This window comes from Psammomys obesus, unplaced genomic scaffold, assembly GCF_907164565.1.
Source record: "Psammomys obesus unplaced genomic scaffold, mPsaObe1.curated_primary_1811, whole genome shotgun sequence".
Lineage (NCBI taxonomy): Eukaryota > Metazoa > Chordata > Mammalia > Rodentia > Muridae > Psammomys > Psammomys obesus.
Genome location: NW_026595981.1, coordinates 11,530,028 through 11,546,340, shown reverse-complemented (window position 1 = coordinate 11,546,340; position 16,313 = coordinate 11,530,028). Strand labels below are relative to the sequence as shown.

The following is a 16,313-nucleotide window of genomic DNA, read 5'->3' as shown; positions in this document are numbered from 1 at the left end:
GGATGAAAATCGAATGCCACTTTGATGGTTTTATGTGTTGCTGGGGATTGAACCCATGGCTTTGTACATTCTAAGCAAGCATTCTACTACCAACTGGCTATGTCGTTAGCTCCGTATATTTTAAACATGAGAATCTTATCTTCTGTGCCCACTGCCTGTCAGTGTTTCCTACATAAAGCTGACCTGTGGTCTTGGATCTATGACATTTGCATTGATGTAATGAACTTATTTTCTAATAATGTTAACATGGCTATGAAAGATGAAAAGATAAAAAGATATGGTAAATGTTGCAGGATATTTGATCCCATTGTGAACCCCTAGATTGTGAACTGTAAAAACCTGTTTCTTTTTTAACCTCCCTCAGCCCTACTACACACCTTTAACCCAAGAGTTTTCTGTTTACTGTAAATAAGCCCTTGTGGTGTGGGTCAGCCCTAAGTCTAGAGGCAGAGCAGGAAACCAACTGACAGGGATTAAACAGGAGGGACATTGAGAGAAGGGAATTTAAGATAGTATGGGACGTGAGCTGAATGGGAAGGTCATCTGGGTGCTTTCTCTTCTCCAACATCTAGCTCCTGAGTCTTTATTAGTAAAATCAAACAGCTGGAATTTTTCTTTATAACAGGTAAATTTCACATAGTGTATGGCATTAATTTATAAATTAGATGATATGAGATCTATAGTTTATCAATATTTGAAGGTGCTAGTGCTTGATACCTTTATTCTGTGAGTAAAGTGCTCCCAAATTTTAATCTGGGAAAGAAAATCACTAGCATAACTATTTAGAAAAGGTTGATTACCATAAGCTTTCATATGGAATAATATAGATTTTTTTTATAAAACTTTGTTACAAGAGAGAATGTTGGTGTGAACACATCATACAGTTAGCATTTGGGATACATGCCGTGTTGCTTCCCTATGCAGTTTTAGTCTTGGCTGCAATCAGAAGAACCTAATGTATTGCTGGGCTTTATTTTCCTGTATTAGCTCCTCCAGAGTTACTGATCTATGAAATGGCAGAGAATGGAAAAAATTGTGACCAGAGACGTGTAGCAATGAGTAAGGAACAGCATAATGGAAGTTTCACAGGTAAGGAATATGTGGCAGCAATAATAACAAATATGTATCTCATCACTTAGTCTGACCAAGTAACCGACTTCTATCTTTTGCAGTGGCACATGCCTTTAAACCCAGCAGAGGCAGGCAGATATCTAACAGCCTGTTCTACATAGTGAATTGTAGGACAGCTGCGGCTATGTATTGAGACCCTTTCTCAAAACAGATAGCAGCAGAAATATCTAGCCTACACATGTCATTCCTCAATTTTATAGTTTTAGTCCAAATTCAACTGCTGGATTCTTTTTTGGGAAGGAAGAAGGGCAATTTTGAGACAGGGTTTCTCTGTGTATCCCTGGTTACTCTGTAGACCAGGCTGGCCACGTACTCACAGAGATGCCCCTGCTTCTGCCTTTGGAGAGCTAGGATTAAGGTGTGCACCTTCACACCTGGCTATCAACCGCTAGATTCTTAGTGCCTTTTGTTTAGAATACACACTATGAAAGGAATTAGCAAAGAGCGGGACTTTTAGTGTGTGTTGTTTTGTTTTTGTTGTATTTGTTGTTACCTCGGTAACACTGATGAGAAAACTCTGGGGCCAGTGTGGTGTGGTTCAGTGGTAGAGGACATGCACAGCATGTGTGTAATCCTAGATTCAGTCTTCACCAAAAACAAGTGGCAACCTTGACAATTCATTTTATTTCCAAGCCAATAAGGAATGGCTGAGTTTGGACTGTTGCCATTTTGCAGGATTATAGGCCTTGCTGTGAATGGCTACCTGGGACATGGATGAAACTTTCTTTCATCCACTGTAGTTCTAAGCAGTCATACATTGTACCATTCTTTTCCATAATAGCTGAAAAGAATCCCGCAAAGTCACTACTGATAGAGCAGAAAGACACAGGCAAGATGTATGGATACACGAGCAGCCATTGAGGCTTCAGTATGGGAACCGCCACACACAGCCTTGATAGTTAGCGATCTCAGAGATGGTTGTTAGAATTTTGTTGCACAGATTGCCTCCTCTACAGAGGGAGTAGTCTCAGTTTAGTACTTTGAACCCCTTTAATTTGCATAGACTCGAAGTTAAATCTCATTTCTACTTTTGAGATTTTTTGTATGCTGTCTTAGAGATATAAGATTGCAAGGTGAGTCGATTTTTATTCTTTAAAAATGTGGTACAGATGTTAGGAATTCTGTGTTAACTTCCATGCTGTTGTTTTTCAGACCCCTCTTCGGTACATGAAAAGAAGAAAAGGGATCGGGAAGAAAGGCAGAATATTGTCCTGTGGAGACAGCCACTCACTACCTTGCAGTATTTTTCTCTGGAAACTCTTGTAGTTTTGAAGGAATGGACCTCAAAGTAAAGAGTTTTCTATTCCTTTTTATATATAAGTTGTATCTACTAATTTTAGAAGGCCTCAGCCATCTCCTACTCCCTGCCATCTGTTTCACCAAAATGGATTAATTAAATTTAGAACATGATCATGGGAACATTTGTTTTCTTTTCGAGGGGAAAGGGATGTAGCTCAGTTAGAGTGCTTGACTCCCCCATAAAGCTGGCACCACACAAGAGCCAGGTTTCCAAGGTCCTCCTCTGCTGTAGGGGTCAAGATCAGCCTGGGCTACATAGGGACCAAGTCACCCCACCACCACCCTATCGCAAAAGGGAGAACAATAGATTGGGACATTTAGTTTGAAGAAAAATGAGTAAGGAAACATTACTACATGCTAGGTTATTATAGGTGTCTCGTGTTGGGCCTTCGGAGGGATGACATTGAAAGAGAATGGTGGGTTTTCTCCTGATTTTATCTTGAAGTCCAGCCTGTGAGCAGTAGATTACACCAAATCCAGTGAAAAAGAACCCTGCCTTGAAGTGTGTCCTGTCTTTAAGCTCCTTGCTCCGAGCTGTTTCAAATACCACAGCGAGCAAGTTGAACTTTCACGCCCTGCTATTTTCTTGTCCTTTTAAATAAGCTGTACTGTTATCTTATAATATTGTTCTACTTAAAGTTTATAAAACATTTTGCAACAAAGTTCAACTAATTTGATCCCTCTAGGATCTCCATGAAGAAGGAAAAGCAGATATATGGTTTCTATGATTATTTAACACAAATCCAATTGGTTAAATGTCTTGCTAAAAGCAATACCTGACCCAGCCTCTGGCTTGAAAGTTGGTGCTCTTCCTGTTGCACAGTAATACCTTTCCAAATTAAAAGATGAGGTGTGAACAAGATTAGGCTTTGAGGCAGGGAAAGGCTGTGTAAGGCTATATGATTAATTTGGGTTTGGGGCCTGTGAACCTTGACTGACTCCTTTCTACATCCCAACGGCTGTTTCTGCAAACTGCACGATTAATGTGACCTTGTTTTTATTTTCAATTTGTTTTTAAGATTGTGGCATCGTCAAAGCATTGTGGTGTCCTTTTTACTGCTGCTTGCTGTGCTTGTAGCTATGTATTATGTGGAAGGAGCGCACCAACAGGTAAGTGACCGAGCCATTCCCGTTCTGTAGTCACATGGCATTTCAGAATGAGGCTAACCTAAGTTTCTTAGAATTTATACCCTCAACATTTTTAAGCATACTTTTTCTTTTATCTGATAACTGTTATCTTAATGTCTTATTCTGTACAATAAAAATACCCAAGCCCTTTTTTGTAGCTGTTCAACATTATTTTGGTGTTTAGGATTCCTTTTTACCTTCAAAGATTTAAGCTAGTTTTTGTGTATTTAGTCAAAATAGCATAGATCTTTTCATCTCTGCCACAAAATCCTCATAATGTATATGATATGCCTTTCTGATCTGTCCAAACAAATTTGATCCTAGATTGAGAATTAGGGTTTTTTTTTATTTGTTTGTTTTTAATTTTTTTATTTACATGTGGTTTTTTGTTCATGTATTTATTCATTTACAGCCTGATCCCAGCCCCCGTCCTCCTCCTCTCTCAGCCCCATCCAAATGCTCCCTTCCCCTATCCACTCCTCTACACAGAGAAAGGGAAGCCCCCAAGGGGTACTAACCTACCCTGGTATCTCAAGTCAGGTGCTAAGCTTACCCTCTCCCACTGAGGCCAGGAAGGCAGCCCAGCTTGGGGAAAGGGATCCAAGGTCAAGCAACAGTCAGAGCCAGCTTCTGCTCCAAATGTTAAGGGACCCACAAGAAGGCCAAGCTCATATCTGTTATGTATGTGTAGGTGGTCTGTGCCTGGCCTATGCATCTTATTTGGTTGGTAATTCCGTCTCTGCATCTGTTTCCATCAGCTGCTGGATGAAGCCTCTCAGTTATGCTAGGCTCCTGTGTGCAATCATTAATAGTGACAGGGGTTGGCTATCTCCTACGGGGTAGGTCTCAAATTTGGCCAGTCATTGGTTTGCCATTCCCTCAATCTCTGCTACATCTTTATCCCTTCTTTTAGGCAGGGTAAATTTTGGGTCCAAGGTTTTATGTATGGGTTGGTATTACCCTCTCTCCATTGGAAGTCCCACCTGGCTGCTAGGAGTCCCAGCTAGGGTCAGTCCTGTAGACTCCTGGGAGCCTCCCCTGTCCGAGAGATGCCCCTCCCCACCCGTTTTCTGTCTTAGTCGTTCCCCCCACTATGCTCTCCCCTACATCTGATCGCACCCCTTCTCCTACCCGGTTCCCTTCCTCCAGCTGCTTCAGATGCCTATTTTATTTCCCCTTCTGATATTCTGAAAAGTTTTATCTCTCTACAGTCATAGTACCAATGGGAAAATAATGGGGTCACATTTTGTTAGCACCTTTTCATCAAAATAGTGAAATGTTAATCTATTTTAATAGGAAATGTTTTTAAAAGCTATCATTTTAAAATAATTTACTTCTAATGTTAGGGAAGGGTTTTTTTTAAAAATAGTTTTTAATGCATTTCCTATACCTAATTACCTAATCTTCATGTCTTGGTAGGAATTTGCAGTTAAGCTATCAATAGTGGCTCATGCCAGTAAGGTCAGCAGCGACAGAAGGATCACCCATGAGTTTGAAGCCAGCTGGTTTACAGAGTCCCAGGCTATCTAGGGGGGATACATAGTGAAATTCTACCGATAGATAGATAGATAAGTAAATAGCTGGGCTATGTTGGCACACACTGTTAGTAATACAGAAATTGTTTTCTCAGCTTTTACTTGAATAATCAAGAATGTATTCTATTTATAAAAATGTGATTGAAGTTGGGTGTGGTGGTGCACACCTTTAATCCGAGCACTCAGGAGTCAAAGACCTACAAATCTCTTGAGTTTGAGGTCAGCCTGGTCTACAAAGCAAGTACAGGACAGCCAGGGCTATTATACGGAGAAACCTTATCTCAAAAAACAAAAGGAAAAAAAACTGTATAATTGTCTACCACCTTGGTATTCCGAGACAGATTCTCTACATAGCCCTGGCTGTCCTTGAACTCACTATGTAGACCAGGCTGGCCTAGAATTCAAAGAGATCCTCCTGCCTTTGCCTCCAAACTGCTGGGATTAAAGACCAAATTGGAATTAAATTTATCAAGTTTGTAAATTCTAAATCATTTTCAAGTGTTTATTCTTAGCATCACCATACTAGGCTGGTCATGGTAGCATACATGTATAATCACACCTCCCAGGAAGGAGAAGCATGAGGATCAGCTGAAGGTCAAGGCCCGCATGGACCACTTAGAAGGGATCAGGCCAGGCTGACTACAGTATGAGATCCTGTCTCAAGAAATCAAAGAGGAGAAAAAAATAATAATAATGATTACCATACCTGTGGTTTGTTTTTTGTTTTTACCCCTGTGACCACTTATTCTGCCTGGCTTTTTTTTGTTCTCGCTGCTATAGTACACTGACAGTGTGAGACCTCTTCAAGGAATTTGTTGTCTTAATGTTTCTTAGTTCATCAGAGCTTTGTTAAGCTCACTAATCATGGTGCTGCTAGGTGCTGGCACGCTCCTGGGCAGGGTATTCCGGTTTATACCTTGTCCCTTTTGTTTTTCAGTATGTGCAGCGGATAGAGAAGCAGTTTCTTTTGTACGCCTACTGGATAGGCTTGGGGATTTTGTCCTCCGTTGGTCTTGGAACAGGATTGCATACCTTTCTGCTTTATCTGGTAAGAATGACTTTCTTTAATGAGCAAAACCAAAGCACATTCTTCTGACTTTATTGGCACATTTACTTCAAAAGCTACAGTTCTGAAATCTGTATTTCCAATCTGAAATTGCGTCTGTGGTTTGACCTGTTCTGATCTTCATGTTCATCTTCATGCCCATGTTCAGCTTCTTGTTATGCTCTGCATTTCCTTTGGCCCTAAAGAGTTAAAAGGGGAAAAGGGGGAGTAAACAGTTAAGCAAATACTGTTGTTGACTCAAATTAGTTCAGCCAGAAAATGTTTTTCAGTTTAAAAATTATTAAGTAATGATTATTTTGCTTATGCAATTGTTATTTTAATAGTTTAGGTTAATTTCAGTATATGAAATTCTGTATAAAGCTCAGAACAAGGCATACCCATAACCAGCACTTGTGAGGCTGAGGGATAGATTGCCTTGAGTTTGAGGCCAGGGTAGGCTGGGTAACAAGGTGCACAGGACCAGTGAGATGGCCCAGCCAGTAAGGAGCTCCCTGTCAAACCTGATGACCTGGGTTCAATACTCAGAGCCCATGTGAAAAGAGGAAGAGAGCGGACTCCTGCAAATTGTTATTTGATCTTTATAGGTGCTCAGAGTGTAACACACATGCGCACGCACACACACACATGCTTTCAGACACACACTCACATAGATATTATCTGCACATACATGCACACACACATATACCATACATAAATACACACCCATACCATATGCATAATATTTAGCAGTTACTAAGGAAATAATAATTGCTTCTCCAGGAATTTTATTTTTATTTCAGATTAAATAAGCATGCATATATGAACATGATTCTAAAATTCAGAGATGGGGCCTTCCTACGTTGCCCAATCTAGCTTCAAACTCCCAAACCCCCTACTATAATCCCCCGGAAGCAACTAGTACCATATGCCACTGGGTCTCGCTTAAAATTTCAAATTTTAAAGTAAACTTAGAGAAATGACGATCAACTTCCAAATTATCCTTGAGATCATTAATTCATCACTCCTATGCCAAGCATTCATGGCACAATATTAACATACTGGTTTCAGAAGTGAATTTAGTATGTATAAAGCACATTTGTTTGAAATGAAGAGTGTGTGTGTGTGTGTGTGTGTGTGTGTGTGTGTGTGTGTGTAGGCCAGATGTAAGCACGAGGTTCTTCCTCAACCACACTCCACCATGTTCTTTGATACCGGGTCTAAATAAACCTGGAGCTCACAAGTTTCCTGGATGCCTGGCCAGGAAGCCACAGTGCTGGGATTACATGGGATTACAAGCATACCTTTCAGCTTTTCAAATAAATGCTGGGGATCTGGACTCAAGTCTGTATGATTAAACTGAACCATCTCTCCAGCCCTACCTATACTGCTAAATTCTTAGTGATATAATACTGCTGTACTCACACACAGGCCAGAGGAAAGACAGAGTCTAGGATATATCATTCTATTCTTTTTTTCTTTGTGACAGGGTTTCTCTGTGTAGCTCTGGCTGTCCCAGAGCTCTGTAGATGAGACAGGCCTTATAGAGATCCTCCTGCCTCTCCCTCCCAAGTGCTGAGATTAAAGGTGTGGGCTGCCACCACCCTATTCTTCTGGCCTTAGCTAGGCCCACCATGTAGTATCTCTTGGGGAAAAAAAGATGAAGGGACTCATTTGTAACAGATGGCTAACCTAAGATCACCTGAAAAGCCTGTGTAGCAGATTCTATTGAAACAGTAAAAGGAATTCAAATGAATCCTTTCTAAATTACATACAAATTTAGTATGCCGGGGCCAGCCAGCAGAGTCGAACGGTTCTTGAGTTGGGCGTGAGGATTAAAATTAATAAAATAAACACACAGCATACAGGAAACTTTTTAAAGGTCCAGACTCAACAGCCACGGCAAAAGGCAGACTGCTGCAGCAAGCAGTGCCAGCAGCAAGCCTCAAGTCTCTGCCTCCAACTCTGTCGCCAGCCCTCTGACCACTTTATTTGAGAGGAGTTACTTTTTGCCAGAAAAACATCTCAGAACAATAGGTTAATTTGCACAAGGAGCTAGAGGAAGAGGTGTGACCCTCACAAGCTATCCCACCTGCTGTCACAAACAAAAGGAGATGGACTTGCAAGCTCTCTGCCATTAGTAAAGGCCTGCTAAAAGCCATCTTTAAATCTCAAAGCCGGCCGCTTGGAGTCACAGCTCCCGACATTAGTGTAAAGACATTTGAGGACTGGGAGATAATTCAGTGAGTGAAGTGCTTTCTGAACAAGTTTAAGGACCTAAGTTTGAATCACCATACTTGATGAAAAGCGAGACAGGGTAAGGTAGCACATGTCTGTGATCCCTTACTTCTGAGGAAATAGAGGTGGAAACAGGAGCCCACTAGCCATGTAGTGTGCATCAGATAATGCTAGAATTTGTCTCAAACAAAGTGACATTTGAGGATCAATGCCTGATGTTGTCCTTTAATCTCCACATGGCCACCGTATAGTCTTGGATACACACAACCCCCCCCCAAACACATACCCAGATCTTTCTTAAAAAGCAAATTTGAAGCGAGGAAATTTTGTTTCTTATTTTATATGCTTGAGAAATAATAATAAAGTGTTTGTAAAATTCATTTGAAAGCATTATTTTTCTGTCTCCACTGATCCCGGTATTCAGTAAAGGTATTCAGAAGCATACAAGCACACAGAGGGTCTAGCCCAATTGCTCAGCTCAGTTTAAGCCCGAGAACCTGAGCTCTATCCCGGGGCCCCAGATGGTAAAAGGAGAGAAATGACTCTTCGCACAAGCCATTCTCTGACCACCATACATGTGCCATAGCACACACATGCCTATTCATACAGACACATAAACTAATAATAATATCAACAATAATAGACTTGTATTAATAAAGTTTATTATATAATTAATGTAAAGGAAAAGTGAAATCTTTGTCTTCATGAATAAGCATTTCTACACTTGATCAGTGTGCCAATTTAATAGAATGTGGTTTTAATTTTAATGTGTATGAGTGTTTTGTCTTTGTAAGTCTGCATCGCGTGTTTGCCTGGTGCATGTGGAGGAACTGGAGTTACAGGAGGCTGTCTTGTGGGTGCTAATTGTTGTATGATTTGTTTGTTTGTTTGTTTTGGACACAGGTCTCACTCTATAGCCCTGTCTTTCCTGGAACTCACTATGTAGACCAGGCTTTCCTGGACCTTACAGAGAGAGTTCTTACTGCCTTTGCCTCCTGAGTGCTGAGATGAAAGCAGGTACCACCATGCTGGACTCATTTGTTGTTATCTAGGAAATATTATTGTGTTTGGGACATCTTTTATAATAAGCCTTTATGTAACCCTCACTTAGATGTGATGATAACATTCTGATGTCCTACTTTTTGTGCTGGTGAAATAGACACCTCTACCTTGTACTCATATAACCCTCAGTGTGGAGGCCAAGTAACCATGTAAGGAAAGTAGTCTGGTCAGAAATATAGCCCTCTTCTTGGCAGCAAGTAAGTGAGTTCTTACAGTTCTAATGACTAAAGGTTAATGTTTTCCTTTATCATGATCATGTCTACTAAAGATTATGACTTAAAAGTAATATGAAAATGATTTGTATTTCATATCCATTGATTTCCACAGTGGAAGTTGCCTTTCTGGAGTTACTCTTTTTTAATTGTGACTGAACATACACCAGATGGTCACTTAAAAGACTAAAAAGATTAGATCTTAAAGTGAAGTCTTACTTTTCAGTTAATGAACAATTTCCTTCTTTTTAACTTGAAATTGGAGTATGTGGGAATTCTCATCCTTGTGTAAGTACAGCTGCTGTTTGTGTAAGAGTGGTGTTTGTGGACCACAGACAAAGTGGTTCAGCAGTTAGTAGGATGGCTGGTAGGGCCACTAGGTTACATTGTTTGTTCTCCTAATTTTAATCACTGGCTTTAGGAGGCCTATTAATTTCCGAAACACTGTACTCTTCTGTCTAGAAGAATAAGCTTTTTTTTCCTCTGTGTTGAAAAAAAACAAAAAACCTAAAGTGTTCATATTCTTCAAAAACTGTCATCCATAAGTGGTTTGAAATCATTCTTCTAGGGGGCTGGTGCTCTTGCTAAGGACCTGGGTTCAATTCCCAACCCCATGTGGTAGCTCAGCTTCATCCATAATTCCAGTTTTAGGGACTATGATGCCCTCTGCTGGCTTCCACAGGTATCAGGCTACTACACATGTATGCATGCATGAAGAATACATGTAAAATAAAAGAAATCTTAAGATCTTAAAAAGAGAAGACAACCATTCTTCTAGAGTTTGTTAGTCTAAAATAATTTTTAAAGGCTCAGTGAATGCATGAGGATTCAAAATATTAATTTTTTCCTAATAGTTTTTCACATTCTTCAACACAAATTATTTTTTTTCCATTGACTTGCATATTTATATATAGGAAATAATTCCCACAACTAAGTATCCTTGCTGGTCTTAAACTCTTGGCACCCTTCCTATCACCGCTTCCCAAATACTGTGACTACAGAATTGCAGCACTATGTCTAGTTTCTCATCCTTTAACAGTCAAGACTATAGAAGTCCTGGTTATGTAAGAAATAGAATCTAGTAGCGAGGTTGGAATGTCTACTCCAGTAATATTAGCTATACAGTTTCTGACAAATTTTGTTTGTTTGTTTGTTTGTTTGTATTTTATGTATATTGGTGTTTTGCCTGCATGTGTATCTGTGTTAGGGTATTAGAGCCCCTAAAACAGGAGTTATAGACAGTTATGAACTGCCATGTGGGTGCTAGGAATTGAATCTGGGTCCTCTGGAAGAACAGTCAGTGCTCTTAACTGCTGAGCCGTCTCTCTAGCCCAACAGATTTCTTAACTTTTTGAGACAGAGTTTTTTAGTTCCAGCTATCCTGGAACTCTGTAGACCAGGCTAGCCTGGTACTCACAAAAGAGTTCCCCCTGCCTCTGCCTCAAGTGCTGCGAATTCAGGACAGCCAGGGCTATACAGAGAAACCCTGTCTTGAAAAAAAAAAAAAACAAAAACAAAAAACAAAATGGCGATGATAATGATAGTAATTATCTCATGATTGTTTTGAGGATTGAATGAAATGATAAATGAATAATTTGTTATTATAAAAAATAATTTCTAATGTTCAGTCCAGGCACTCATGTAAGCAGATGTATCTCAAAGATACTTCTTTATATATAGGTATATTATACATTAAGTTACAGAACAACAAGATGATTAGAGTCCACTGTGTGCCGTTAATGATTCATTAAATTTCAATAAGAAAGCTGAGTGTGATAGCACAGGCCTCTAATCTTAGCACCTTTAAGGCAGGATAAGAAGGCGTTGAAGACCACCCTCAGCTACTAAAGTTCTGAAGTCAACCCTCTGGGGTTACTTGAGTCCCTATCTCAACAACAGTAAAAGCTAGAATAATTTCATTGGCTCAGATTTAGGCCTCTGTTGTGTGATGTATGGACAATTTTTGACACTAGATGGAGCCATTTGCTGCATAAAGATTTTACAAAGCCCAGTTCCTAGGAAAGAACTGTAGAGATCAGAATTCACTGTGCCTTTAAGAAGCAACAGGTAATTACTAGACAAATGTTTTCTTTAACCTAATTTATTTGTTGGGTTTTTTTTTTTTTTTTTTTTTTACTTTTGAGGATCAAAGTAGGAAAAAATGTTCTGTGCTTTCGACATTAGCAATTGTCCCTTCAAAAAGCAGTGTGAAGTAGAAGAATGTGTAACTATTAGGTTATTATAAAATTGGCCAGAGTTTTATTAGAACTCATAACTGTAAGGTGCTGTCCTTTGAAATGCTTCCTTAAGAGATATTTTCTTAGTATGGCCATGTCAGTGAAATTTCTTAATTTAAATTAAACACACAAAAAAAGGTATGGAATATTTGCTGCCCAGGTGCGTGTTTTATTTTTAAGTTTGGGTTATGTTATTTTAGAATGAGACAGAAGTTGTAACTTTTAAAAGTCTCACACATTGCCTGTTTTCTCTTGTCTAAGCAGGGCTGTGAGTGGCACCGTGTTTCCTTCTGGGTATAGTGCCTAGTCTATGCTGCTTTAAAACTGTTTCCTTAGCTACAGATATTTCTGGTAGCTTTTGACTCTTGACCCCTTATTGCTGAAAATAAATATTTGGAAAGTATCACTGATGGGGTAAAACAGTATGGAGGTGGCTTCATCAGGTGAAAAGATGTGCTGTTAGTGTCGTGGTGGGGAGGGGGTTTCTCCATCGTTTCTACTTCTGATGATTGCCTGTGCATTCTTCAACACAGACAAGGAAGAAATGCTTCCAAATTGGATTCTGGTATTGCTGATAGTGATTTCTATAGGTGCCATGACTGTGGTTCTGAACACTCTGAGTCAGAGCTCTTCCAGGAAGATTAGCTGCCTCTTTTTAGAGAAAGAAAAAAAAAAAGCCTCTTTGTCTGTGTGATGAGAGAAGGCATGATAGCTCTTCTCCCATTTCCCAAAGGAATGACTCAGCTATTAACTCTTATGAGCGTCACCACATCAAAAGCAGAAACCAAGGTCTCCAGGACCTAGGGGTTTGCACAGATTGGATAGCTTCCTCCTGCCCTTAAGTCACTCCTTATAAATGTGCTTAGTAGGTTAAACAACTTGCACTAACTTTTTCTTTTACTAGCTCTCTGCCTAAATATGTGGTCCATTTATTTGGGATACTTAGGTCAACTCATGATCAGATTTCCTTACAAGAGGCTAGGAATGTAGTTCAGTAGCAGGGTACCTCCTTAGCATGCTCAAGGGCCTGCCTTCAAACTGCTACCTCAGCAAAAATAAATAAAAGAAAAAAGAAAGAAAAGATCAGTTAGGTTTCTGTTGTTATTTTCTTTTTATTTGTTTGTTTGTTTGTTTGTTTGTTTACTTTTGAGGAAAAGTGTCACTATTTAGAGTTGTCTGGCTTGTTGCTCACTGCCCCAGGAATTTACCAGGCTGGCCTCTAACTCACAGAGATTACCTGCCTCAGCCAACTGAGTGTTGGGATTAAAAGGTGTGCACCATGCCTGCCCTCTCAGGTCTAATGAAAAATATTTGAGGTGATAGGTCAGCTAAAAATCTTGAGTTTGTCAATATACAATGTATAAGTATACTAAAACATCATACTATATTTAATATGATATATAATTATTTGTAAATCTTTAAAACCAATTTTAAATTACATGTTTTAAAGAAGAAACATAAAGTAAGCCTTTATATGTTTACTAATCTGGCATAATACAGTTGCTTCCAAAAGACTCATGAGCTGGTAATATAATTTATACTGCTTTTGTTTTGGCTAGCAACTATATACTTATACTTTTAAAATATAATCATATATTCTTGCCCTAGGTAGCACAGCCATTATTATACTTTAAAACATTTTGTTACATTAGGAAGATAAGACAGAATTCTGATTATGCCTTGTTAAGTTACTAACAGATTTAAGGAGCTGCCACTCACATTAACTAATGCCCAGGCTGTTGTATTTAGACATACCATACTGCATTTTATAGAGAGGAACTGGGGCCTAGCTTAAGACTTGACAAAAAGAATATAAAGAACGGTCTGGAGCCTGAAGAGACGGCTGCTCTTCAGAGGACCGGCAGCTAGCTCACAGTTGCCTGCAACTCCAGTCCTAGGGGATGTAGTACCTACCCTCCTCTGGCCTGTTTGGCCACAGACATACATGCAGACGAAATGCTCATACAAATAATTAAAATTAAGAAAGAAATAAAAGTAAATCAGGGGCTAGAGAGATGGCTCAGGGGTTAAGAGCATGGCTGCTCTTCCAGTGGTCCTGAGTTCAATTCCCACCGACCATGTGGTGTCTGAAAGCCATCTGTAAAGGACTCTGATTCCCTCTTCTGGCATGAATGAAAACACAGCGCTCCGCATACATGAAATAAATAAATCGTTATGTCCAACTCTTGTAGAAGTACTTGCTGTAGACCAGAACCATAGTAAGCTGTCTTCTCACTCATCAGAAAGGCAATGGTTTTTAACGGGGGGGTTAGAATTCCTGTGTGGAGCTTCTAAAGTCCCCTAGAAGTCAAACTTTAAAAAAAAAAAAAAAAGAAAAAGAAAAAGTTGCAAGTCATGCAGACAAGCATTTGCTGTCTTGCATTTATTTATCTCCCAGACATCCCTAATAAATCACACTCCAGACCAGCCACTGTCCTTTTGTTCTTCGGTGAAGGAGTGAGGCAAACACATGTTTTCCTAGTGAGTCAGCACAGGACTCAATTTTATTACCTTTGACCTGAGTTTACCAGACAAAACTAATTGAAAATTTTGCCTTTGGGATCTCCCTTGACTCCTTTTGTATGTAGATGATGGATTCAGCTATGAATTGACATTACAGATGTTGTGGAGCAATGCCAGCCTTTAGGAATGTTTTATCAGTTTTAAGACAGCCACCTCAAGGGTAAGAATGTCAGCATGTCTTCTTAAAAGCACTTACACACACATTTACACACTGTCACACAAGCACAGCCCCACACACATGCACACAAAACACACACACAGCATATACACTCACAGACTCGCACGCATACTGTGTGTTTTCATCATAAAAGAGGCATAACTAAATTAGCTCCTGGTTAATTAATACAGTTTAGATTTTTAAAAGATAGCCAACCCTAAAAGCAAGCCCAAAGATATTTCCATCTCTCTGTGGTTTCCAGGATTACATATCTGTTTAGTGAAACCTTGGTAAGAGTAGAGCCTTTTCAGCCCATTGCCTGCTAAGCGTGAGGTGCGATTGTACCAGACTGGGGCCTACTGTAGTGTACATGCAAAGAACCTCAAAGCCCAGAAAATGCTTTGTTGGTTTGTTTGAAGTAAAGTAGAAGTACACACGCTATTTCATCTTTTACAGTTAGGAAAATTTTAACTGATTGAACTATGAATATATTCTGCCTCCTTACTGTTAGTGGCACTAGTTGGTCTTTCTTTGGACATAGATCTAGATACTACATACTTATTAGGACACAACTCAAAACTTCTCTTTACCACCACATTAGGGTAGTTTTGTTTGACATAATCTCCAAAATAATCACTTATAAAAAGTGTTTTGAGCCATTGAAATGGGTCAGCAGGTAAAGGGGACCTGAGTTTGACCCTCAACACCCACTATAATATCTGGCTTGGCTCACTTATTTCTTTGAGATAGCTAAAATATGACTCTGGTATAATACATTGAAGGGAGGCTTGCACTTCTTAGAAATTGTACTAAAAAGGCGGTCTCAGCTCTGGGGTTGCTAGCAGATGAGTGGCAGAGCACGCACATGGCATGTGTGAGGCCACAGGTTCAGCCCCAGTCCTGTAAAGAAAACATGAGTGACTTGAGTATATACAATTTTCTAAATTATTTTATTCAAAACACTTTTTTTTTTTTTGTAAACTTCATTTCAGTTTGTCACATCAGGAACAATTAAGCTGTAAAGTTGAAAATAACTATAAGGTTTCCTATCAGCAAATACAGTCTGACCTAAAATGTCCAGTTGTAGGCTACAAGTAGACTTGTGAAAGTGAGCAAAGGATAGAATTGAGTTGTTAGCCAAACCTGTTAGCTTTCAGTTTGTCTGGAAACCACCACATCTGCCTCCAAGCTGAGTAATCACGACTTCATAGTGTGGCTACGGGAAGTATGTACCACTTGTGAGTGAGTGAACAAAAAGGGGTCTCACAATGCGACCTTTGCTGGGTGAAACTGCTTTAGTAGACTATGCCTAGCTGGGTTGTTCTGGATCTTGCTAAGTAGCTGGGAATAACAAACTTTGTGTCCTCTTTCCTGTCCCTGTGAGTGCAGGCGTGAGTCAGCAAACTCACTTTAAGCTAGTGATGGAGCTCAGGGCCTTGTGCTTGCATGGAAGGCAGGCCCATAGCACCTAGAGGCCTCAGCCCTGAGCAGTCTTCTGTGGAGACACTGGTGAGAATTTACTTTAGCATCACTAAAATTAAAACTGTCAAAAAAGTTTATTTAATGGGTAATACATTCATTTAATTTGTATTTTCATCTATGTTTTGGAATAGAAATGTCTGTCACACCCACATACACAGCCCAGAGCTTGGGTGTTTGAAACTAGATCTCACTATGTAACCCCAGCTGGCCTAGAACTCTGGGTATAAACTCAGAGATCTACTTTCCCACCCACTGTGCCTGACTGTA

The 16,313-nt window shown here is 39.7% G+C and overlaps 1 protein-coding gene across 2 annotated transcripts in view; it reads left to right on the top strand.

The window, feature by feature from the left end:
* Positions 1-16,313, top strand: part of Vmp1 (vacuole membrane protein 1) — a 93,587-nt gene that overhangs the window by 18,062 nt on the left and 59,212 nt on the right. For both annotated transcript variants that reach the window (XM_055620406.1, XM_055620405.1), the window contains exons 2-5: positions 988-1,089; positions 2,284-2,419; positions 3,450-3,540; positions 6,031-6,141. In XM_055620406.1, coding sequence (XP_055476381.1) covers positions 1,014-1,089; positions 2,284-2,419; positions 3,450-3,540; positions 6,031-6,141 — 414 coding nt within the window. In that variant the 5' untranslated portion in view covers positions 988-1,013. The remainder of the gene's footprint in view (positions 1-987; positions 1,090-2,283; positions 2,420-3,449; positions 3,541-6,030; positions 6,142-16,313) is intronic.